The 26,878-nt window shown below is 38.0% G+C and overlaps 1 protein-coding gene across 3 annotated transcripts; it reads left to right on the plus strand.

Annotated features, from left to right (window-relative positions):
• The first annotated feature begins 211 nt into the window (after positions 1-211).
• DNAJC15 (DnaJ heat shock protein family (Hsp40) member C15) lies at positions 212-26,878 on the plus strand. Of its 3 annotated transcripts, XM_030036598.1 has the most exons (7): positions 293-399; positions 3,353-3,493; positions 7,701-7,752; positions 9,689-9,762; positions 16,960-17,036; positions 21,257-21,327; positions 24,463-26,878. In XM_030036598.1, exons 3-7 carry the CDS (start codon positions 7,710-7,712, stop codon positions 24,531-24,533), a joined length of 336 nt encoding a protein of 111 aa, XP_029892458.1. In that variant the 5' UTR covers positions 293-399; positions 3,353-3,493; positions 7,701-7,709; the 3' UTR covers positions 24,534-26,878. The 3 variants fall into 3 exon arrangements, with proteins under 3 accessions (XP_029892457.1, XP_029892458.1, XP_029892459.1); XM_030036597.2 differs by lacking the exon at positions 3,353-3,493 and having other exon boundaries at positions 212-399; XM_030036599.2 differs by lacking the exons at positions 293-399; positions 3,353-3,493 and adding an exon at positions 407-443.

Consider the following 26,878-nt stretch of genomic DNA (forward strand, 5'->3'; position numbering starts at 1 on the left):
CCGTGGCTCTCTTGGCACTTGGAAAAAGCAGCCACCTCCCGCCTCCCTGCTCCTCAAACCCGTCAGGAGGACAAAGGCAGGGCACACCGCCCTCCCTCACCGTCTCCGTCCCGCTGAGAGACTCCGCCGCCCGCCATTGCCCCGCCCAACCCCTCACACCGCCGAGCCCGCCAAAACTGCGCTGGCCCCGCCCCTCTGGCGGAAGATTGACAAGGGGAAGGCGCTTGGGAGTCCGCCCTTCCAAGTGGTTTGTCCCTCCGGCCGACCTGTAGCGGCTTCCCCGCCTGTCCCTCCGTCATGGAAGGAGCCGCGGCCTCCTCCGAGGGCCTGCGCTATGCCGAGTACGCCAGGGTCCCTACGGACGCCGGCAAGGGTCAAGCCGACCTGGACCGAGGGCTGGTGAGCGCGCTGGTGGGGGGGCCGAGGAGAGGGGAGGGCAACAGGTAGGGGTCCGTCTGTGTGTCCCGTCCCCCCCCCCCGGGGCCGTGAGGGGTAACGTGTGTGAGCAGCGGGTCGGCGCTGAGGGGGACAGGCGTTCTCCACCCGCCCCGGGGCTGGGCGGGGAGGTCGGGGTGGTGGTGCCCGGGGTGAGAAGGTTTGTGTCGCCTCGCCTCAGGCCCTGCGTGGGCCTGGTGGCGCGGGTGGAGGTGCAGCGTGGGCAGGGGGGCAGCCCCGGCAGCGCTTCAGGACCCCCCCCTTCCCCTTCAGGCCCTGCGCTCCTCCGGCCTTCACGGGCATGAGCAGACAGGGCCTCAAATTTCGTCCCCTTGCCGTGAAGAGAGGAGACCTGTGAAGTTTTCACCCACCCTGAGGGTTTGGGGTGGGTGTGGAGTGGAGGGAAGATGCCTCCAAAATTTCCCGCGCTGTCCCATGCTCTAATGAGAAGGGTGCTGTAACGATATCCCCATTCCCTCATCCTGGTCGCTTCGGCTAGTTCATGGGTCAGTGCGCTCTCTTTGGAAAAGATCTGAGAATTGGGAAAAATACTTGGATCGCCCTGCTTATAGCACTGGGTGGTGAAGTTTTCATGTTTTTTAAATGGCTTTTGTTATAAACGCTCGTGACAAATTGGAGGAGCCAATTTGTATTGGATAAAAAAAATCGAATTTATTAGCAAGCGATAAGAGAGCAAAACAGAGCTGGGCGGCCGGGGAGGCAACGCTCCGCCATAGGCCCGCAACTTTATGTTACTGTTACATTCCTTATATACATTTCTTGTACCCCTTTCTTGTAAGTCTCTGCCTTGTCCTGCTTCTTCTTTCTTAACTCGTGCAGGTCTGTTGCTATGCAGATTCGGTAATTTTCTCAAGGATGAGTATCCTTTGATGTAGAATGTCTTTTGACGTGGAGAAATATAGTCTTGGTAACTTTCAGCTCTTGTCCTTCCTCTCCTTATCTAGTAAGTTGTAGCTGTTGTTCTTTCCCCCTCCCCTTATCTAGTAAGTTATAGCCATTGCCCTCTTCCCGTGACCTTTACGCATCACTTAAGCAAGCTTTGTTATTTACACCAGGCATATGTTAACTCTCAATGTGTCTCTTCCCCCTTCTTGATTTCATGAACAAAGTTAACCCGTTCATTACAGCTTTAAGTATGTATTTGCCTTACTTCATTGTGTACGTGTTGTTGCCTCAACAATATATCTTTTATTTTTTATATACAGTTTTTTAAATCATAGTTATTTATTCGTTGTTACTACAGCCTAGGACTTCCCCCCCCCCCCCCCCCCCCCCAGGAGAGTCTTTCTGTGTGTTTAACAGAAAGCTGTGTAATCTTAAGAAGCTGACTCTGAAACTCATTATTGTTGCATCCATGTGTTCTCCCTGTGCAATGCTAGCAGGGAAATTCCTAGTGAATTTTGTGGAGTCTTTGAGTCTTCTTACCTATCTGGGATAAAAATTGCATCTGGGGTTAATACGGCTTGCTTTGTTGGTGTGAGTTGTTTTGTCAGGTTCTTACTAAGGTCCAGAGACTGTGGTAGGTTTTTAGAGGACTAGGTTCTCGATTGCTGCAGTTTTCTATCAAAATTTATTCTTTAGCCAGGCCTTTCAGTGGAGAATGCAGTATTTTTCAGGCATATATACATTGTAAACTGTTAGCATATGGTTGGTAGTAGGAGCTATTTTAGAGTTTCTCTAGATGGTATTATGAAGATAGATAGTGGTAAAAGGGAGAGTACCCATGCTTATTGGGTTCCTGGCTAAGGTATTCAGAAGGAGGTCAAGTTACATAGAACCAAATTCTAAAATTTTGCCATAGAGAAATAGCAAGATCAGCTGTACTGCTGTGCATCTGTTCCTGTGATGTACAGGGTTAACAAGACCTTCTTGCCACAGTGGAAGGGAAGAGTAGTAGGAGAAGCAAAGTCTAACAGCAGCATCCATCTCTTGGGCTGGAAAGAGCTCTGTTTAATATCCTACCTTGAATCTTGGTTGTGAGATGTCCTGGATGTTAGATGTAGTTGCTTGATCTGGGTCATTTTTACTCTTGTAGTTGTTTCACAAAAGCATTTGGAGTTCAGAGTGACAGAAGAACAATGTAGAAGCATAAAGAGTCTGTTCTTAAAGATACCTGCAAGAGGCCTTTGTTAATTAATACATACTCAAGAAGATTGATTTGAATGCCTTGTGGTAATGCTTCTATTAGTGAATCTGTTGGTCAGGTACCATTTCCTATGAAAAACTGTCAGAAACTTTAGGCATAGTTTTATATACAAGCCAAAAAAGTTGTAAAATAAATGACACAGATTGACATGAGAATTGGGTGAGTATGGAGAACAGCATCTAGCTCAAATTACTTTTAATTCACTATTGGACAATAAATTAAATTTCATAGGAAGGTAAGACTGGAAGGAAAACATTAGATTATGAAATCAAATCTGTTGCAGATCATTTATAATATAATCCCACTTCAACATGTATCTGGCTCCATATAGAGTTAATTAGGTAGTTTGCTGTGAAATAGTCTCCCAATAAGCTATAGTACCTACTCTTCTGAGGAACAGAAGCCTTTTTCTAGCTTCTGTACCAAACAATCATTTCTTTCAGGTCAAGAATTTTTATTTAAGGGAAAAAGTAGTTTTAGAAATACTTTTGTACACGTGGTTAATATACTTGTATATCGTACTTCTTAGCGACATACAGCACTTAGAAAACACAAACCAAACCTTCCTAAAACAAAGTTTTCAGTTAAGCAAGCTATTTACACTTGTGTACTTACTTCAGTGTAAGTATATACTTCCTATTTTACTGATCCATGATTAAGCATCAACTGATAACAAAATGCTATCCAACCCATCAGAACAAATTATTATTTTCTGTGTGGTTTTTATTCCATTACACTGTAGCTTTCTAGGCAAAAGACAGTAGAGCTCTTGCTGTGTGTCTGAAAGCTAGTTGTGGAAAGAGCAAAATATTTTCCATTTGACCAAGGAGGGTGTTTTCACTGATTGTGTTAGAAGAACCAGTGTACAAAATCCAAATCCTATGCAGGCAGGTATGTTTTAACATTTGTAAAGGTGCTTCTTGTAGCCTGTGGTCAGATGTAATAGTGTTGCACTGAAATTTTAAACTTATGCATTTGAAATTCTTTTTATATTTATAAGTGTAACTTTTTTCTACTTCATAGAAGGAAAAGCTGCAATGCTAGGAATTACACAAGTCGTTATGTTTTTTTTTTTAGTATGGCTAAGTTAGCAGAGACTGTGGATTAGAAATTTGCAGAAAGAGTATCTCATTCTTTCCTGTTTCTTCTGCTAAAAAATTAAGGCTCCTGGAAAATTACTTATTAAAGGCTTAGGCCACAGATGTCTGTATGCTAACAGTATATGATGTATACCTCTAAACATACTACATGTTGATTAATAAGCTTTATCCTCTTTTGTTTGCCACTTTGGTAAGTCAGGTCTTGCAGTTGCCTTTCTAACGTGTGTGTTTTCTTATACATGTTTCTGAAAAGAATTTTTAAAAATCAGGGTTTGCAGATTTAGCAAAACTTTGTTTTATTGTTTTCAGTATCTGAGAGAGTTTGTTACTGAAAACTGAACTACGTAGTAAAATTAAAATACTGAGGTTAGCAGAATAGCATAGGGTTGATGACTAACCTTTGGGAGCTGATTCATTGAATAAAGAAAGGGACAGATGTTACTTTTTAATCTTTTATTTCTTTATTTTTCCCTTGGGTCTTAACAGAATGCTTTCATTTAAAACCTACATCTTAGAAATTTCTTAACAGTATTTTTTTGAGGGGGAGGAGAGGGTCAATTCTGTCATAATTGAAAGTCAGTAAGTATTTATTTTTTTTAGCCTTTATGAGTCTGAAATAAAATGCGTTTTCAAGCAATGGGAGGCAAAAATGGTCATGGCAGTAGTTGTATTAGCATGCAGTAAATGAACTGATCCCTTCCACAATGATAGTGAGTTGCTTTCATTTAATATTGACGTGAAAGGTGTGCATTTAATTAAAGCTTTGCACTTTATACTCTACATTTCAAAGCACCAGCCTAACCTTGACTTATTCTTCTAAATAATCGACTGAGTTAAGTGAGCATGGAAAAGGAAACTGAGTCAGGCTGGTCTTAAGAGGCTTACGGGTTAGTACTTGAAATTGCCACTGATTTTGTGAGAGAGGCTGTGTCAGTAAAAGACAGACCATGCCATCTTTCTTACATTGATTCAAATTCAGTTCTTATCGCATGTGTGTAGTTAGGATATATTCACACAATAACAAACATTCAAGGTGCTTTGGTATGACAAGTTATCACTTCTTTGCTACTATGTGGCAAGTGACTCTTCTCTAACCTGCTCATAACGCAAATAAGGTGAGTTTCTGTAAACCAGTATTTGTCAGCTTTTCTGCTGGTTGTACCTCACTTCAAAACGTGCCTCTGGCTTGAGCTTTCCTCCACTTTTACCTAATTTTCTGGCTTGTCTTCATATTCCTGTTGATCCTGTGTACTGCTCCTATTCTAGAGCTGCTGCCATGCATCTTTTTTACCTGCTCTTTTCCAGGCAGCACTAGCTTTCCACTAACTGCTAGTGCTTTCCACTGAGATTGAAATAATGCATCCCAGTGGACAGGGATGACTCTATCAGAGGCCTCAGGGGTCTCTACATTGTGTTCCCAGACTACTGTGCAAAAACACTTAAGCTATTTCTGCACTGAACTGACAAGAGTCCAGGTATTATTTATTAGCTTGGTCTCTCTGCTTGGCCTTACCTGTGATGAGGTGTCTGCTGCTAATGCCTTGCTGCAACCTGCCTACCTTGTTGTAAACTGCGGACCTAAACCACCTTTTTGGTGGCAAAGCAAGTATAACTTAATTTAGATAAGCACAAGCTACTAAATTTTATTTTTTTTGCCAGTGTGATGTATTTCACCCATTGTTGAGCTCTTAATTTACTGTAACCACTTAGTAAAAGATTCGCGCTGTCACTGTGAACAAATCAAGTAAAGTCTCTTGAATATAAATCCATAGTCACAAACCACAGAACAGAATAATACAGAATTTTTATAGGGTTATGATATTTTCAGAAATGTTGTGGCTGTTTCTGGTTAGTGTCTAAACAGAGGAACTGGAGGAATCTTTTAGAAGGTTTGAATATTGAGAGCCTGGGAAAAACGATTTGTGAGAAATGAAAAGAGTTTTAGTTTAGTGAGGAGATGAACTGTATGCTTCACTATTTTATATCTTCTACCATTTAAGGTAACGTACTTACATTTTTTTCATGGTCTAAAGATGAGGGGAAATTTTGTGGAACTGAAAGGAACAACAGACATAAAACTACTACATTATTTTTACGTTCAGAAATGAATGCTAATATCGAGACTGAAGACTACACTGAAATGGAAGAGTTAGGTTACTAAAATGGGATAGACAGGCAGATTTTTAAGGCCAAAACTCCCCCAGTCTTAACTTTGGAGCTCCGCTTTCAGTGTGTTCAGTGAGTCTCTTTTGTTCTACTAGAAACCTCTGGGCAATTGCAGTATTATGTTATGCAAACAGCTAGAATAGCCCCATTTGGGTAGGTGGGAGGTAGGTACTTAGTTAAAATGCATAGGGTCCAAAAGCTAGATAGAGGAATACAGCTTCTTCTAGATGAGCTCAGAGCAGGCTACCGCTTTTTCCGAACTGAGTTCAACACTAGAGGCAGCAATCACAGCCACTTGCCTTCAGAGCCGAAGCCGTAGGAGCCACTGGGCGTGATGGCAGTGCCTACATCTTGCACAGCTGCCCGTTTGCTGGGAAAGGTGTCGACCTGCGTTCTAGCCCCTACTAAGCCAGCTCTAGAAGGCTTTAAAACCGGTATTTCCTATCTCATCCCCTACTCCCTCTCTGTCTAGAAATGAGATTGGGTGCGATCAAAGACAGAATTCTAGCCCCGGGAATCTTAATAGCAAAGGCAACTTGGCTCCAAATCCAGTTATTAGGGCACTCAAATTGAAATTTGGGCTTTAAGTCCTGCTGTCAGGCTTGTTGGTAGAAAATGTATAAACCGGTTATTGGATAGACGCAGAAGTCAGTCATACATATAAAGAGATAGTCCGGTGATAAAAGCGTTTTCACTGTCATTATGTTTTGAATTCAAGCTAAACAGGCCTAATCTGATTTCTCATGTTTCCTGGGGGTAAGTTGAGGGCATTATTGAACTATCATATGATAAGACAGGTGGTGCCACAGATGACTTTATTTCATTTGTTTCAAAGATTACATGTAGGCTTTTCAGAAATGGAGAGATGTCCCCAACACTTGCAATGCTCATTACCCTTCTTGAATTCTGCAAACGTGTGAGAAGTCAGTCCCTTCTTCAAGGTTTATTGCGTATCTTTCAGCAGCTTCTTGTTCAACACGGAGATACTTCTTATTATCCTTCTTGAGATGTCTGACTTTCTTCAAACACTGTGTAGGAAAATATGTACACCTAATCTGGGGGTTTTAAGTTAGTATAAGGTGGGAGTTATTGTCTAAATCAGATGTTCAAGTCTTTTTTGTGGGTTTGGTTCCAAGAGCCCAGTTAGACTTAAAGCGAATTTTAGCTGATAATGAATGCTGTCTGAAATCTGTCAGAAGTCTGCCTATTTACAATATTTGTGCTATAAGATAGTCGAGCCAGTGATTGACACTAAGTAGTGAAAAGAGGTTACTGGGCTTCATGTGTTTATTGGGGCTTCTGTGAGTCAAAGCATGAAAGGTGGAAGACACTAACATACATTTGTGGACATAGTCTTTAAGTTAATACTCAAGTACTGTTTTCAAGTAATGTCACGATGAGATTTCCCAGTGAAGGACTTTGCAAAACAATATTTTTTTTTTTTTTTAGCTCTTCATGTTTTTGTAATAAACTGATACTTTCTGTTATGTACTGTGTTGAACTAGTCTACACAAATAATTTCAAGTAATCCTGAATAGTTGTCTGCCTTGTGTTCTTATCATTACATACTGTGAGCTGCTTTGTCAGAGTTTGTCTGATGATGTGCTACTGGGTAGTTCCGAGTTAATACTGATGCGTTGGCATGGATTAATGGGACTGAACTATAAAATCTAACGTAGCCTGTGGAACACAGAACTTACCTTTATGTTTCTTGTAAATTATATATGAAATGTGCATGTCAGACATCAGAAATACTCGCTGTTAAAGTAAAAGGTGCGTATATTTCAAATTAGAATCTGCACTTTATTCTGATTCCTGTTTTTCTGCTTTAGGCCAGAACTATGATAGCGGTTGGACTTGGTGTTGCAACTGTTGCATTTGCAGGTAAGCTAAATTACCTGCTGAGTGTGGAACTGTCACTTGAAAGCTGCTGTTTCCAAAAGGCTTAATGAAGTTTTTATGAATATAAATAGTGGAAAGTGGAAAGGTCACTTGAGAGTGCTATGGAGAATTGTGTCCAGTTATAGTTCCTTTCCCTTCAAAATCCTTGACAGATTTTCCAAAATTCATTTTGAAAAGCCACAGCTGCAGAAACTAATTTCATGTGCAGCAGCTAAAAGGTTCCATCTGCTTTTTGTCTGCAAAATGTAATGTGAAAAGTTTACTTTGTTTATGTAATAGCATATTGCAAGGTGGAGGCTGCTCAGTACAGAAGAGTGCAGCAGGATCTTGTGATGTGAAGGTGATGCTTGACAAATTCAAACAGAAAAATAGAAGGTTTTAGTGGCTGCAGTAATTTATCATACTAAACTGTTCCCATAGTACATTGTTTGTTACCTGAACTCTTTGCATCTGGACTGTGTGTTCTTCTAAAAAATAGCTTCTAGTCTGAACACAGGGCATGGGCGTAACATGATTTATACTCTTGGTTACTCACACTGGATAATTCTGGTCTGTTCTGGTGTAGAAATACACAAATCAATTTCCATTATTTTCAGCATATAAAAGCAACCATGGTCAGCTATGTGCAAGTTCATACACCAAGAATAGATGCAATAGATGAACAAGTTGCACCAAACTTCAGCAGGTGTTTGCTGGGTACAGCTGTGTTGTTTTTTTGATTAAGGGAAGGAAAGACAAGATCTTTGGTTATGTACACCATTAAGCAGTTGGTTTATCTATGTGTTTGTATGGAAGCAGAAGAGGAATGCTCTTAGAATTTCTTCTGCTGGTTGAGCTGCAGAATTAATGACAGCTAGCAAAGAAGTGGTAACAGAAAACATTAAGAAGGAGGTGAGGTAATATATTTGTACATCACAGCATTTCAGCAGCAATACTCTTAATAGTGGTTTTAACTTCCGTGTTAACATAGGCACAGGCTTAGATGACTAAACCTATGGACACATCGCGTATTTTAAGAATGAAAGCAAGATGCTATTTGAATGAAGCAAAGCTCCATTTCATAAAAAGTTTTTCCATTGTGTATAATACTCAGTTACATTGCTAATGAATAGTTAATCAAGACAGTAATTGGGGAGAGGGGACTTCCAGGGAAAATCCTCCATTAACATGGCACAGATCTTGATTCTGAAGTTGGTAGACCTGCTTTGTACTTCTGAGAATGCATAATAGAGTTCCCTCTAGCCTTTCCTAGCTATAGACGTTCACTGCCAGTGGGGAGTTGAATGGCTCTGAATCCCAGAAGATCCTCTCTGTGTAACAAAATAAAAAATCCAGTACTTACAAAATGTGTGATTAAGCATACAACATCACAGCAAGAAACTGTAGTACATAGATTTCTTTTTTTGAAGATATAACCTTTGAACAGTATTTAATAAATAATGTATATCCAAAGCTAATGTTTCATACTGCCCTTTTTCTTAAAGTTCACAAGGCAGATATCTTCATTCATCATACTGAAATGCATTTAAATCTATTTCTTTTGTAAGCAAACACAATGGATCTTTGCAGTCCATGACTAGGTTTTTCGATGAAGTATACTAAACTTCTTCCCCTCCTTCTCCCAATAGTACAAAGATTGAAAAATGTAAACCATAGCAAGTTTACCTTGGGACTTTGGCTGGGCAGGATCCAAAACCAGCAGGATCTGAAAACTCTTTGAAAAGAGTAAAGTGCAACAGTGCTGTACAGCAAATAAATGAGACAAAAAGATTAACAAGGAAGGATTTTGATTTGATTTAAAAAAAAAAAATTCTTTCTGCTGTAAGCTGATGGATATAAGTTGGAGACTTTTTTTTTTTTTTTTTTTTCATTTTAGTAAATGGTGGTTATAATGTCATTTAACTTCAATCTTTTTCAGGTCGTTACGCTTTCTACCTTTGGAAACCGTTGGAGCAGGCAATGACAGAGACAGCAAAGAGGATTTTAACTTCTGTAAGTTTAGAGGTTACTTTATGGTAAATTTATGATTTTGTATTTCAAGTATTTAGAAAGGAGACGTTTTATGTTGAATACGGTAAGTGCCACTTAGATTCCCCTCTCCCAGGATAGGGGTGGTCTGTACTGTGTATGTGCTGGCGTAGTATCTAGTATATTTTAAATCCCTGTGGATGAAGTGATATCAAAAGATGTTTCTGAGTTTGATAAACAGTTCTGATTTTCCTGGTGATGTTCCATGTTTCAGAACTCTTTGCTAGTAACTGTGTAATATTGTTGAAGTGTGCTGTGAGAAAATAGCTAATTCCTAGAGATTACAAAGTGATGACATGCAGTTTCATTTCAAGAAGCTAAAAATGAAAAAATTTAGTCATTTATTTTCAGATACAGTGTTAAAAATCAAGAAGGAAAAATTGATAAACTTCTAGGAAAGGTTGCCATAGAGATGGGGGAGCTTGTTTTCTTGTTCAAGTATGAGTTGTCTTTTTTTCTCTTCCCCAGCTAATTTGAACTTTTAACCAATTTTTTGTTCTTTGTTTTGCCGTACATATTTAAAAATATAATAACGAGGTAAAAAATCAAGAGAGAGTGTTGCGAGAGGAGCATATGCAGGGAATATTCGAGAGTGTTTACTTTTTGCTTCAGTGGCTATACTGTCCTCTGGTAAATAAGTAAATATGTTTCATTCCTGTTTGATTAAAGTAATTCCCAATGAGGTAGATGTCTGCTTGTGGCAGTGTATTCTTCCTGAGTCCATAGTCTGTGAACACTTATCCACAGTGGAAGGAATACAATTCCCCTCTTGATGCTGATGGGTGAGTGTAGGTAGTTAGGGTCTGGCGGCCGGAAGATATCGCGCTGTACGGAAAGATAGGGCCCCTCTCCTGATAGCCAATAGCATTTAGTTTATGATGTAAGCAGACGGAAGTGACGTTGTAAACCCAAGCTATATAATGCCGTGTTATTCACCAATAAACGCCATTTGTCGTCCACCACATTGGTGTCCGTGAGCTGATGGCCCGAGCGGCCTGGGGTTGGTCGCCGTGCCGTTCCTGAACCAGGTCGCCACGCCTCCGAAGGCAACAGGTGAGGGGTTTGAGGGAGTAGTTGCTGCAGATTATTATTTCCCGAAAAATATATTAAAGGTAGGTGGGGGTTTTTTTGTTTGGTTTTTTTTTTTAAATGATCATTAGTATTGTACCTATTAATGTGAGGCTGGTTGCAACACAGAGCCTGTCTACAGTATATAGACAGACACTAGGGTCCAAATTCATTTGCCATCTGTACTTTGTGTTCCTGTGCTGAAGGAGCAAGCTTGTTCAATGCAAGCTTCCTGGGGAGGGAAAGACTCAAAACATGGGCTGTCCTCTCGGGGCAGGTGCACACTTGCTCTTAATTGCGATGTGTATCAGCCAGAAACGGTGCTCCTGGATCAGTTTTTTTCTCTGTCCCGCTATTGCATTTCTGTTGCGAGACCAACACCAATTTCTTTTTTTTCCTTTTCAAAGTAATTTTTTGAGAGATTCCCAAATTGCCTGGCAAAACAGCAGAGGGGACTGTAGGTACTGTGAATTAAATTGCTTTCACATGATACAGATACAGTCTGACTTGCAGGCTTGCTAGAAGTATCTAGCAAAAAGGACATGTGGCTTCAGAGTAGGGAGTACTTCAATCTTTACCCTCCTTCCCCAGCAGTTTTACTGCAGTGTTTCTTCTTCTAGCCATTTGTAGATATAGGCTGGAGAATCTAAATTCAGACATGTTCACATAAGAAAGCAGGCAGTGACTCTTTAACACATTGAAATATGACATGCTACTGCACAGAGAGGTGGCTGTTCCTAGGAAACTGTACTCCTCAGTGCTGGTATACTGGCTGAGCCAAGCTCATTACAGGTCTATCTCATTTTTACCACAGTGACTTTCAGAGTCCTGCAGAATTCATGAACAACCATAAAGAGCAACCCAGGAGCTTCTGCATTCTCAGTGTTCCTAGTCCCTGGAGCTGCATCCTCTCTCTGCCTTCACATCCTGCCTTACAGCCCAGAATTGTATGTTGATTTGCAGCGGAGTATATCTCTTCTGCTGTTCTGTTCTGAACTTGAAAATACAAGTTTTCAGTGTAAGATGAGATCTGATGAATACAGTAAAAACTCTTTCTTCCTGTAAAGCTGACAAATACATACTGTTAATAGCAAACATTTGTGAGGGTGGTGGTAATATTTTTCTTCTACAATCATAATCCAAATTTAAGACCCTTGTGTAATTCTTAGCCAAGATTATTTGTTCTTTACTACTCTACAGCTGCTACTTTCTTGGATTGTATTTTTTTACAAGTTTTTTTTTCTTCTCCCCTTAACAATCAATTATTTCCTATTTGTAATTTTTCTTTAAAACAATAGAGGAAACATTGGGTACAGAGATCCTATGTAAGCGCTTATTGTCCAAACTTCTTATTTTAGTGGCTTTACATGATTTTGTTTGGGGAATTTGAAGCTGCTGAGTATAATCTGTGGATTAGTGCTTTCATCACGTTTCTTTACAGCATATTGCCCTCTAAGGACAAAGGAAATCAAGCAGTTAGTATTTCTACGTATGCTTACTGGAAGAAGCATCTCCTGTGACATTTAGTGTCTAGGCTTAGTATTACTTTGCTGGTTTCCTATGGTGTTTGGAGGCACCTAACTTGGTCACTATAATTTTCAGTGGTTACTCTAGCTTTCTATCATCAAACCCTGTCCCTCATTACCTCCTTTTTTTGAGAAACTGTGAAGCAGCTGCCTATTTGGAAGCTAGCTTGTTTTCTCTGTAAGCCCCCACTCTTCCTCCCCCCATTTGCAATTCTTCCCCCCCCTCCATTTGCAATAGAAATCACAGTTCATGTTGGTTGGAGTCACACAAGGTCATCCAGATGCTGTTTATCCTTTCTTCCTGCTCACTAATAAATGACTTGGGTAAGGTCAAGTTCAGCAATTATGAAGTGATGATTTAAAATGCTTGCTTGCTCTATCTTGAGTATTTGATGCTTTCTGTTTACTTACCTAAATAAATACCATGTACAGTCAACAACTGCACTCATCTTTTAGTCAAAAATAGTAAGTAAAGGCAAGTAAAATTGTTGTGTTTTATTCTGAATTTCTACCTCTCATTTAACTTTAACTTACAGCAGTTAAATACATATTCTTAAATATGAAGTGTAAATGCTGCTGTAATTTAGTCCTGAAGTTTTCTACCATCTTTTTTTCAGTGGAGAAAGACATAGGAGGAAACACTGTCATTTCCACTCTGTGACAAGTCATAATGCTCATTTCTAGAGAAACGCTTTTTTAGTTTGAGCCTAGTTTTGTTACTGGTGTCACAAATGCCAGTGACACTGTTTTGTTCCTGTGTGTAGTGACAAGAGTCTGTTGCCAGTAGAAGGTGCATAGCACTAAGTAGTCATTTGGCTTTCCTTCCTCAGACCTTAATGCTGTTAATTATAATGTTAATATTTCCTTAAAATGTGAAATAAAAAAAAAGGAAGTACTTCAATAGCATTCATTACCTTTCTTTGTTGAATCAGTGATATTGAAGGTTAAAAGATAGACAGCAGATATTAAAGATAGGAACAACAATTCTAGGCAAAATGAACTGTCAAAATACTCAGATCCCACAATCCTGAAAATTCTGTGTTCCAGAAGAAAAGGGTCTTTTCTATAGCACTTCATTAGAGATTTTTGCACTGTGTTTCCCTTATTGGATCTGATTCTGCTCAGACTCATAGAGTTCTGAATTGAGAGGTAAGGGTAGCAACCATCTCTCTTGTCCTTCATGGAAAATAAAGTTTCCAGAGAATAATGAAATTTGCAGTCCATTTTATAATTATTTTTTTTTCTAACTGAAGTTAAGGAAGTTAAAGTTGATCTTGGCAAATTGTAGGTTATAATATAACACAGCATCTAAATAGTTTGTTATTGTAGTTTGGGTTTTTGTGGGTTTTTTGTTTTTTGTTTTTTTTTCCTTTTAGTGTTTGCTACCTTTTCAATGGAGGACTGTATTGGTGGTGGAACAACATGGAGTTTTCTGAAAAATTCACTACTTCATTTAATATGATGGATGGTCTCAGTTACGGAGTTTTGAATCTCATACCTGGCATGGAAACAGTGATTATGCTTTCCCTGTGCTATGCTAGGAGAAGTATCTTGAAGATGTCACGGTCCAAATGGATTAGATTTTCTTAGCTGACTGCTTTTGTGAAAATTTGCAAGAGTGAATAGACATTTGCAGAGCAAGTCCAGCCATTTTCTGTCCTGTGTCCCGTCCCCCACCCCTTCCCAAACCTATTAATAGCATTTGTTCAGGAAGCAGAATTTGCTTACATAAGTTGCTAAATGGTAACAACATACAAAGAAATGAAGTAAATTAAATGATAGCCCTCCTCTCACCCCAGATAGTACGAAGAAATGGAGAGTTCATTTCAATGATTTTTCCAGTACAGAATTTGTTTGCAATAGCCGGGGTTAATAAATAAGGGTCTGGAACTGCCCGCTCATCGAGGAGTTCTCATAACAGAAAAATATCTTCAGTATTGTTTCATTTCATTGCAGCCATTACTTAGAATTTACAACAAGGAAAATTAAAAAAGGCTTTAATTTGAATAGCATGCAAAAGTTGTTTCATTAGGGAACTAGAAATTTGCCAAGATGCTTCTTAAAATGAAGACTCGATGTTTCTTCCCCGTATTCTAACCAAAGGGAAAAAATGGCTTTTATGTCTAATTTCCTTTTGCTTTAAGTTCTGTTTAGGATCAAGATTTTAATTTAAGAATTGATTATTCTTGCTACATGCTTCACTTCTGAAACAAAAATGTTTTTTCTTGATGACCAACAAACTGTTTTTGTTTATGTGCCAAAGGACACAGACAACATAATTTTTTTTTTTTTTATTCCTCTTGGAAGTGAACTGAATCAAGGCTTCCTGGGGTTAGAACAGTGTCAAGGAAGTAGGCTTTAAAAACATGAAAAAGTATTTCTGAATTTAAGCCTATAGCCATCCCTCCCTATTCTCTTATTTAAAATAGCATTTTAGATGAAATCTACCAAGAACAGCGACAAGCAGTGTTAGAGATAATTCAAATATTTCTCTTCTCTACATGCATAGTGAACCAGTGTCCTTCTCTATTAGAGTTGTATGCCAGAGTTGAAGGGCAGAGAAGAATTAACCTTTTCAGAAACCCGTCTGCACCTAAGCTGCTTTGGGAGAAGTTCTGGAAAATCTTTCAGAGGACATTAAAGTGTGCTTTTCTCTCCTGGCTGTACTAATTGTTCAGCATCGTTGCAAATTTCTGTGCAGTTCTGTCTTCTCAAGGGTGTTATCTGGTGGCCATTAAATCATTAGCAGCATTTCGTCTCGAAGGACTGGAGAAGCCCTGTGTGTTCTCTTACTGTTACATACTCTAACCTGTAATGTCGGTGTGCGCTATTACAGACCTGTTTTGTGTTACCCTCTACCTGTAGAAGCGGTTCCTGAACAGATTTTTCTTGTAGGCATGACACGTCCACAGTTGCTTCAGCTTTGATACCTGTAGTGTTACAGTAGTGCTTATTTCATGTATGGTTTAGGGTGGGAAGAAGGAAGATAAAATTAGTTTCAGATCATAGCAGCACACCAAAAAGTCTTTTCTGTGGCTTCATGGTAGCAATAGGTGAAGTATTTCTGAACCACGCTTTTGGGTGAATGTTGCTCCTAAGCTTAATTAAAGGCTTTGCTTAGATGCCATAGACAGAACCCTTTAAATGCTTTAATGCTTTTGAAATTACAGAAGAGAGAGTTTGTGTAAACATAAGGCAACATTCTCACTGAATATGAATGGATATATTTAGTGAGAAAAGTGTTTTATTAAGGGCCAGGCACATTTTTACTTGGGGGTAAAAGGGACACTTAAAAATAATCTCGGCTCTCAGGCTAGACTTCCCTTTGATAGCAATAAAAGCAGCTTATTTTTCCCCAGTTGATAGGTTTTTGCATTGAGGAAAAAACTTCAGTCTTGTTGAGTGATTTCTGTGTGCCAGTTCCCAAAGGCAGGCTGTCTCAGAGCTACATCTGCTGCCTCTGGGACTTGTGCAGCTTAGACTATTATTTGTGTAGCAATGAGCTAGTCCCTAATTCTTACAGAAGCATTGATGAGATCACTGCTAACTATCAGTGGTGGTTCAGTAACTTTTTTTTTTTTTTAATAATTTAAAATATATTTATGGTTGACAAATATACTTTCAACCCATTCTCTATGTCAATTAACCATTGTAATTATTTACTCTCATCTCCATCTCCTTTTTTAATGTTCTTTCCCCACTCCTGTTTTTCCTCCCCTTTTTAAAACAGTAGCTAAAGTCTCACGTGCCAGTGAGTTTAAAAAAACTAACCCCATTTCCTGTATCTAATTGTCATCAGTCATCAGTGTATAGGGAAGGATGTAAAGGCAAAAGTTGGATAGGATTTCCCCATATACTCTGCTACTTCCCAGTGTTCTCCAGCTCAGTGATTTCCTGAAATAGAGGTTGTGGCTTTATGCTAAGCCTGTTTGTTTGTTTGTTTGTTTCTTTTGGTTTATTTTTCAGGGTTCCTTCAAAGAACTCGTGATGTATTTTTTCTAAAGTAACATTCCTTCATATGAAAAAAACCATACTGACTCTTCATCAGCATATTATATTTATCTGTTCTTATCCTTTTATTGTTGTTTTTACCTACTTTCTTTGTAGAAATATCTGGACTTCAGCGTGATTGTCCATAATTCCTTGCATGCCAAAGCATTGTGACTTTTGCCATTTTCCATTGCAGTGGTACCAAAGCTGTTCTAAACAAGTTTCCCCCTTTCCCTCCCCTGCCCTCCCCAACACACTGTACCACTCTATGCTAGTATGTGCTTTCATTCTGGACTCTTTTGCCTGAAGGCAGGATTTTAATGGTTGTAGCTATTAATATCTCCTATTAGCAGTAGAAGACTGTAAAAACACAGATAGTTATTTTTAAGTCGTTTTTTGTATGTGTTAACATTCAGGAGAAGTCCTTCCATATTATCTGGTTTGTAGTCATTCCATGCCTTCGAAATAAATTATAGATGAATGTAATGCTCTGAATGAGGTCATATAAATACGATTTAGGTCCTGGCACCTTGTACATGAAACTAATTATTGCTTGTTTTCCCTTTCTTCTTTTTAGAGTCTTTCATCGTACTATAAAGGAGGATTTGAACAGAAAATGAGTAGGCAAGAAGCTAGTCTTATTTTAGGTGTAAGGTAGGTGTGTTGCATTAATATGTTTTTGTTTGGTTAAGTATCGCATGAAGAAAATGCATGTTGCGAGAATGTGGAATATTCTTGCCAAAATCGTAGCTTTTTTTTTAAAAGACTTCTAATGGCTTATAAACCATTCTAATATTCTGCTTAAGCTAAAAAGCAAACAATAAAATGCTAATAAAACATGCGACTTGTGTTTGGCTTGAAGGCATGGTAACGTATTGCAGTGGAGAATTGGTGCTCTAGAAATAATCAGAATAGCACATACTGTGCTAATTAGTGTGATCACATGGCCTGGTCTCCAAAAAACCCCTTGAGATAAGTAATATTGTAGATTATATTAATAAATGAGGAAAACAAATCAATTTTGCTCATTTTTTTTGTAAGTCAGTAATATTGTTTTTTTTCTTTCTCCACTCTGATTTGTTTGGATTTCAAAAGTTGCAGCATACTCCAAACAAAAATACTTGGAGAGACTTGTCATTTAGAGTAGGTATGGGAAATAATTTCCAGGCTGAGTATTCAGTGGATTTTTTCAAAAACATTTGGATGGCCAATGGTGGCGCACACCTTAGTGTTTTCTGTAAAGCAGGCAGTGAGTTTGAGGGCTTTCCAGACGAAAGGAGCAGATCTAACCTTAGGTAGTAGCTTTCTTATTTATGGCTTAGATCACTTATGAATTTTAAGGTTAAAAAAAAAAAAAAAAAAAGATAAGGAGGATGGTTTTAATTATCGCCAGAAGAAATTATTTCACATGGTGAAAACTGGGACTTAAAAAAATCCTGTTCAGTGTGCTATTTGTGTTTACTTCTAACATAATGGATATTATGCAGATTTAGCATTCATTTTAAAAAATTGTAAAATAAAACATTACATTTATTTGGAATATTTCATGCTTGCACACTGAAGAAGAGATTTATAGAATGCTATTCAGAAATATTTCCTTTGGCCTTTAGGTTTGATAAAGTATTAACATTTTTACTTTATAAGGGCAAATTCAGTGATATTCCAGAGTAGCACATGGCAGCTCATTAAAGTGTGTTTGCAGTGGTAATGCCTAGCCTGAGCACTGCTCATGTGCATGTCTGAAGTTTCATCACATCTGAAATCAGTCCCCTTTAATTTTTAATTCTAATTGCTTGAGTCTGCACTGGGAACAATGACACTGCTTGTTGTGTTTGGACTGAGTCTTGCAAATATGAAGACTTAATCAGATTTGAGGAAAGTTCTTCTTAATGTTTAAAGGTTTGAGCCTTTAATTGTGTAGAAGCACGGCTAATATCTTTATAGGAAATTTTTACATTGTTTAAACACACTTTTGTAGACCAGTTTGAACTCGCTGCTTACTGTGTTTTTTATATATATATATATAAAAATGTCACCACAAAAAAAAAAAGCAAGTGAGTTTTAAAGTGTTATGGAAGATGCCCGGGTATGCACAAACTAGACCTGTCTAGGCCCTGATCTTATTGTAACACTTGTCCTCTGTGTCATCACTTCCAAGTCATGTTAAATTTTGAGGCAAAGACTTTCTTTGTTATTTCAAGTGCTGAGTATGCACGGGCAGCGTAAATAATAAATATAAACCATGATAAAGGTGAGTATTTAATGATAGCTTTTAATTTTCAAATATATTGGCCCATTACACATTCTAAATGTTATTCTCTAATAAAGCATCTTGTAAGGTTGCAGGCGTTTTGGTAGAAACATGCATGTGCGTTGGTATCCAAAGCTACAAAGTACTGTATTGGAAATGCTGACTAATTTTAAGTTTTAGTGTTCTTGCATTAGTTGTTATGAAGCAGCACTGATTAATGAAATTCAGTATAAACATAGCAATAATATTTACAACTATGTACTCTGTAGAAGGAACTGCTCGTGGGAGAGATGGGGGAATGTTTGAGATGACATAGGAGGTGAAAATGTCAGGAGTGTTTTCCAAACATAAGACAAAATAGATGCTAGCAAAATACAGCTGTCCTAAGTATAATGGTTTGCAGCTATCAAATCCCTAAAGCTGAACTTCTGAAGTTAGAAAATATGTCTGAAAACCATAAGTTAAAATTCTAGATAAAAATGAATAAAATTTTCTGTATTGTACCATTTCCTCTGTGAAATAAGATGCTTACTTTTTCCTTCCACAGGAAACAGTTAATTGTTTGTTAATGTACACAATATATACATATGCATTAGTTAAAAATGTTTAAATTATTATTCTTAAAACATGAATGACATAACAAAAAAATTAGGCTATTACATTAAAAAACATACAGTATGTTGTATAAGTGTACAAACACAAACATATGTAAGGATTGTGACTTTGGGTTTGTTTTTTGTTTATTTTGGTTTTTTATTTTATTTTGGTTTAGTTAGTTTAGTTTATTTTTTAAACAGAGCTTACTGCACAGGTATATCATACGATCATATGACCACTCAAGTGGGGAGGGACCTCCGGAGGTCCCTAGCTGTACCTGCTGCTCCAAGCAGAGCCACCAGTGGGGTCAGAGCAGGTCGCTCCGGACTTTATCCGGTGGGTCTTGAAAGACTCCCAAGGATGGAGAACGCACAACCTCTCCGGGCAACCTGTGTCACTGCTCGACTGCCTTTGGGGTGAAAAAGTATTATGTCTGCCCAGCCTGCAGCGCCGCGAGGGGCTCTCCCTTCGCCGGTGCCGGGCTCCGCGTCTGTCCTTGTTGAATTTTGTGGAGGGTTCCCGTCGCCCCGTTCCTGCAGCCCCTCCAGGTCCCCCGAATCTCAGCGCTGCCCTCCAGCGTATCGCCTGTTCCCACCAAGGTGATGGACTTCTCAGCCAGTTGGTGATGTGAGAACGCGGGGTGGTGTTGGCGTGACTCGGGTTGTGACGCTGTACCAGTTAAACGGAAATGTGATTTTGACGTTAAGGGTTTTTTTGATAGTGATTAAGAATCTTTAGAGACCATTCTGACTGTGGGATAAGCAATCTCTCATAAACTAAGCAGATTTGATGTAAAACACCATTTTCACAGTTGCTGCTTGGAGCAGAACTGCATGATTTTCCATGATACGCGACTGCAGCTTTTCCACAGTTATGCTTGGGACATCTGAGTTTCTAAATGTAGTATATCAACTTTCCTTTTTATTATTAAGCAACAGCTTTACAAATCAAAATATATATGATTGTTATTTTTAGCAGTTCGATAACCAATAACTTCTTTTTTTTATTTATATAGATCAAGGCCTTTCACCTTCTGTTTCATTCTTACTTTCTGGGTTACTTTCTCTTCCATTGAACTATTCTTTTCTTATGCAGTTCTATGAACTATTTTTGCAACATACCCTAATTTCCCTGTGACAGAATAATAATCAGAGGTTGTTTACGTCGGGAATGTAGTTAGGCTGATACCTTGCATTCAAACTGTATCTACAAAAAGATTAATTAATTGAATCATCACTGATTAAGAAATCACCTGAAGTGGAAAACACTGCTTCGTTTCTGCATGCTAACAAATTATGAAAAACTAAACCTTTCAAACTGTCCTTTCGCATACGATAGCCTTACCGTGTTGGCATATTGCATCCATAAGTGGTTATTTGTCTGGTAAGGTACATATTTAATTTAGGCCAAGTACATATTTTATGTGTCTGTCATTGAAAGAAACAACATTATGTAGCACTTGTAAATCAGCATGTCCCTGAATGTAACACATTGAACAGCTTTGCAAAAATAACAAATACAGGGGTTTTTTTTTTCAGGCCCCAGCAGAAGGAAGAATTATTTATAGCAGCTATAAAAATATTTACAGTAGAACAAAATGTGATAATATTAAATATTTGTTGTTTTGTCAGTGGTCATATAAATACTGATTTTCTAGCAGGAAAAAATGTGTTTTCTGCATTTAATGATAAGAAAAACCAGCTAGATACACCCTAGAGCTGCCGATCTTTTTTCCTTTTTTTTTTTTTTCCAGAATTGTTTATTTTAAATGATTGGATGTATTGCGTTTTAAAAAAACCTGGAAGATATTTGCATGTGTCAAATACACAGGCTTTTTAAAAATGTCCTTCTCTGTGTGTCTTACGTGCCTTTGTTATTGTTACTTCCTCAGAGATGCAGTTTTACGTTTTGTCCACAAGATGGTGAAAATCTCAAGTTTTAATTATTTGTGAAGCCAGTATAAACTGTTAATTTATAGTCTGAGTGCAGTGGCATTTATGGTAAGCACTTCAATTTATTTTTGCAGTCCATCTGCTGGCAAGGCCAAAATCAGAACAGCCCATAGAAGAATCATGATTTTGAATCATCCTGATAAAGGTAAATAATTATTACTTTTCTTAACCGGATCTGGAAAGGAAGAGGCTTAAATGAGATCCTTTAAGTTTACTGATTGTGTAAATAACCGCACTGAGTGCAAATGTGTGTTGTTTATTTATAGACTTGAGCTTCGGTGTGTCTTCTCTCAGATAAACTAGGTTTTATGAACCACAGTTTTACCCATTTTTCTGTAATGTTGTTTTCTATACTTGTGCTGCTTCAGTTAAAACTATGAGCTCAGGGACCAATCTTCCACACTTTAAAAAAACTTCCTCAAAAATAAGAAAAAATTAGCTATAACATTTCTACATTAAACTGACATTCCTGTGTTGAACTGAGATGGACCAGTCACATGTATGAAAGCAGCTTTCTGTGGGGAAATGTTCTGCAGTCACTAAGTACATCATTGATGAATTTCAGACTTCCTGGAATTCACTTGGAAAAAAATGTAAAGCTGGGCACTGTTGCTTTACTGGCCAGGTTTTTAATGTAAATTTATCTTACAGAAAGGCTATTATTATAACTTTAACTACACTACAGCTGGTTGAGAAAGAAAGCCCATATGTTCATTGCTGTTTCTACTTTAAAATAACAGATGGTGAAGAGTTGCACTGTATTTCAGAAGTCAAAAGGGGAAATCGGAGGGTTTTTATATCTTTTTGACAGAATTACAGGGCTCCCTGCCAGCACCCCATTTTAAGAAAATGAAAAAAATAACTGGCCATGGGAAGTGTTTAGTCGATGCTTTTCTTTGCTGTCTTCACCCCTCAGTTCAATTCTAAAGTTGTCCTGCTTATTCGATTTCACACTTTCATTTTTTACATGTTTTATAATGTATAAGCTGCACAGACATAAAAAAGAAATTCTCTTCTGCATTTCTAATATATTATGATGGTGAAAGGCCTCTTAACCACTAGAGTACCTATTAGGTCAAAATTTTTTTTATAACGAACTTCTAAGTTTATTGTAGCAGTACTTAGAGATGTGAGCCAGAACCGTGAATCTCCGTGCGGACGTTGAGTAGACCTAAAGAGGCAGTTCCAGTTACGAAGATCATACATTTTAACGACCCGCTCTTACAGCTGTAATGCACCTGCAGCTGGGCACAGTGTAGGTTTGGATGGATGTAGTGAGCCCTCCTGTGTGCTATTAAAATGGAGCATTTTCTCAGTAGGTACACCAGTTGAAGGGATTTGTGCCTCTGTGCTGCCCCTGCAGCTCTTCTGGCATGGCCGTAGAAAAAAAGGTTGTGTAATGTCTTCAGCTGCAGAGCGAGGGCCTGGAGTAATCCTGAACATGTGGCATCACAGAGACACTTGTTTGCTTGTGTATGTATTTTGATTTCTTCTGGCTGTGGGTAGCACAGATGTGCTTTTAAAAATATATTCAGCATTAGAATGTTATTTTAAAATAATATTTTACCAGCTGGAGTTGATAGAAGGAAGGGCAATAATTACAGATTTTAAAAGTTACATATGTTATCTGAGATCCAAAATGTTGAAGAGAATTGTTAGGAATAAATAAATAAGAAATACATAGAAGTTTGCATAATAACATCCCCAGTGAGCACTACTAAAATGGTTGCTTATTAACCTTTACAGTTCAGTTTTAAAGTATTTTTATACTGATACATTGTATGTTAACTTATCAGTTACTAATTTTATGAAAGAATATTTGTTTACAGAGAAAGAGGAAGAGAGATGCCTTTTGGACTTGCCCTAATTATAAACAAACTCTTAGGCAATCATAAGATTGAATTTTCTGTCATCGGAGGACTACAAAATTAATACAGCACTTAAGGATGTAAATGTAGTGAAAACACTTCCAGCAGATTTGAATTTACTTTAAGATCCTGCTCTCTAGACATGTCGAAAATCAACGCACATTTAAAAATTACTTGGGATACATTGTTTATTGCAGTTTTTAGTTTTTACTGTTTGTTTGATCCTCTTGTCTACTCTTTGAAAGAAGCAATATTCAATGTAGTAAATCCTATTCCTGGCTAAAAAGCCAATTGGTTTAAAAAAAGAAAAAAAAAAAAAAATTCATTTTCCAGTAGGCAGTTCTCCTGCCCTGCATCACTTTCCTCCAGTGTGTCTTAGCTATTAGGGCCACATTCAAACAATACTAAAACATGACAAAGAGAACTCCATTACTTTTTCCAGTTGTTTTATTACACCATGAAATGACTTTATAATGATTTGGCTTCCTGCAGGAATGTCCTAAAGAAGTCTTTAAGCAAGCCTTGCCTTTTTGGTTTTATTTACACATGTCTACAACTAGCTCTGCGTGTTTCTTCTATCATTATCTTTTCTGATGAATAGAATAGAATGAATGAAGTGATGAATGAAAAAATATGATTGAACAGATGCCTTGGAAAAGGCTATTCAGTGCACAGTACTGCTGGAATCCCATTTTCATGTAAAAAATACAGGTGTATTATAGTAAGTGGTAAGTTACTGATATAGACCTTGTAATGTTGCTTTTGGTGACTGTAGGCAGATGGTTGGCACTCAAGGGGAGAGTAAAAAAAAAAACAAACACAAAAAGACCGCTGAACTGTAATCAGATTGTTAGATGGAGCGTAAAGCAATGACAGCATTCAGGACTAGAAGTTAGAAGGTGTACCATGTTTAAACAGCTTTAATGTGATGGTTTCTGGCTGGTAATTCTGGGCGTCTAGCACAGGAGAGACTTGGTGGGTGTGTGTGTGCATGTGCACACACTTAATGATTCTTTGTCAAAATTATTTATAAAATTTTACCTTTTAGTTTTGGGGGTGAGTGGGAATAATAGCTGTTAGCCTTGGATGACAGCTGACCTTGCATACATTTGCAGCAGCATTGCACTGCAAGTCTAAATCACACCAATATGAAGTGATTTCAGATTTCAGTCTTCTCTCTGAGACAAAAATGTTCAGCATTATTGTTCAGTGACTTCAGTTTTGATTACATTTCTCATGTTTCCTTATCAATTAGTTTACTTCATAGCAATGTCATTTTTTTTAAGCAGCTGTATGAAAAGGATCTATTTAGGAAGGAGGAGCTAATAAAAGTAATAAGGGGATGCAAGTGGAGTAGTTTGGTACTTAATACTGATGTGTAAATGGTATTCCTTTCTTCTTTTTCTTCTTAGGTGGATCACCTTACTTGGCAACAAAAATAAATGAAGCAAAAGACTTGCTGGAATCCAGTGCCAAAAACTGAAATCCAAAGCCTTGGGTCGTAGGAGATTCAGCAGATGCATTGTGCAACAGCTTTTGTATCTACTTGCTCTGCACAGTTTCTTAACCCTGCACTGATTATTCATATTTATTGTCATAATTAAAAATTTAAGATTATTTAAAAGCAAACTGAAATCTTTTACAGTTATGTAAAGTTATGTACAGTTATGCTCCTGCGAGGAGCAGGGAGTTGGACTTGATGATCCTTATGGGTCCCTTCCAACTCAAGATATTCTATGATTCTATGTCTCAATTTTAGTGTATTTTTACTGAATAATGGTCCATTACAGGCTTTGAAAATGTTCTCTTACTGTCTGGTTTTTTTCTTCAGAAGTAGTTGCTGCTTTCATTAAACATTTGGAGCTTTTTAAAATTTACAAAGTAGTCTTAAATATAGATTTATTTTTTTTTTCTCTTCACTGATGAAGACTTAACCATTGCCAGAAAATCTGTGACAATGTATTGAGTCACAGGAAGTATGGCAGACCCTCTTTTCAGCAAGTTTTCAGCATCGCCTTACACTTGAATCTGTTAATTTATGAAATAGTAGAGTTTATTCATGAGTGCAGTTTGAGAGGTGCAACTCAGAACAAAATGACTAATGGCATACAGACTGCAGTTTCCATTAGCTGTATATATGGGGCTGGGAGATACGAAGGAAGAGTCCTGGGTTTGGTTAGCTCTTTTGCATATTAAGAGATCTCTAAAATTGTCAAATAGTTATTTGGACGTGCTTTTACTTCAAGTCACAGGATACGTTTACTCTGCAGCAGCTGGGCCGTGCAGGGGTTTTCATGACAGTGGAACTGAAGAAGGTAGGTCCATGTGGCGTGGAGTTCAGATGGATTTTATAGACTGCGGTTGTGTAGGTCAGTCCAGTCCTGTCGGCCTGGTGTAGGACTGGTAGAGCAGGGAACAAACAGGATGGACTTACTGGGTTTGTTCTCCAGTCATTCTCACATCTGTATTATGCTTCATTTCCCAAAGTATCATACATATCTCCTTATGTAGCACCCTAGTGACCTAGTGCTGGCTTTGGGGAATATTGCAGCCATGGATCTCTGACTTTAAAGAGAACAAGTTTTAATTGACAGCTGAGAATAGGTGCTATTTGGGACACTTGGCTGCTGCAAATTCCTACCAGTAAGTTGGCGGCAGATGAATTAACTCTCTTAAGAGGACGATGGTGTGATGAGACAGTCTAGTGGATTCAGTGCAAGACTGAAAAACCTTCTAGTATCCATTCAAACTCGGATTATCTGAGGTACAACAAACAACTTGCTGAAGTGCTACAAATATAAAATTTAGATATCCCATTTCCTAGGTTATTTAGCCAGAGGAAAGTGGCTAAGAGCAGTTAAATAATTAAAGCATCCAACCTTATATTATCCACCAGAACCTCCTTTTATCTATTTGTCCAGTGGTGGATGTCCAGATTATATGGATTTTTCCTTGAAAGGAGGAAAGAATATGAAATTTTTTTTTTTTATCAGGTTCCTCCCACTTTGTCACAATTCCCTTACTTTGATTAAAGGGAGATGAAAAAAGTTTAAGTTGGCCCTGAAAGAAAATACTAACTTTAGGTAATTTAGAGACTTCTTTACAATTAGAGTGGCAAGACACATGACACAGCTTGGCCGGATAAAGCAAAAAAGGCTGCAGGGAAAAACCTGCCTGGGAATAGGCATATGCTATATGAGAACTATACTTGCATCATTTAACTAATGCTCTAATACAAGAAACTTTAAAGAAAATGGACTTTATTGCTATGCAGTAGCCTTAATTGGTTTTTGTTAAAGAAGTAGCCACCAATTAATGCACATTTAAGATTAGTTATTCCTTTCACTGGTATATCAGTATGCAATGGCAAAAAAAATAAATCATGAAAGTTTTCATTTTGGGAAGAGAGAAGTGAGATGGTGAGGTTGTTCCTAATTTTCTTAAGTGGAGTAAGTGATCTGAGTCATTGTTCAAAAGCAAAATTGATGTGTATGGTAGGTAGCAAAAACATTCTCTCTAATGATTTTGAACTGACTAGCTGTTGTTTTCATATCATTGCCTTTTTTTTTTCCCTGAATAAAATGAGGTATAAAGAGCTAAAGTATCAGTTGAAACAAATGCATTAAAGATGGCTACTTGTTCTGTTCCTAAAAATTAACTTCCCATGTCTTTGTAAGAAGGACAGGTTTTATTTTTGTGAGATTGTGTTGTTGATAATTTTCTTCCTGATGTAATTATGTATATCTGATTATTTTGGATGAAACACTTTTTTTCTGGCTTTCAGTTACGAGAGAGATTGTCCTTCTTAATAAAAAGAAATAAATACAA

This window comes from Aquila chrysaetos, chromosome 14 (assembly GCF_900496995.4).
Source record: "Aquila chrysaetos chrysaetos chromosome 14, bAquChr1.4, whole genome shotgun sequence".
NCBI classification, from domain to species: domain Eukaryota; kingdom Metazoa; phylum Chordata; class Aves; order Accipitriformes; family Accipitridae; genus Aquila; species Aquila chrysaetos.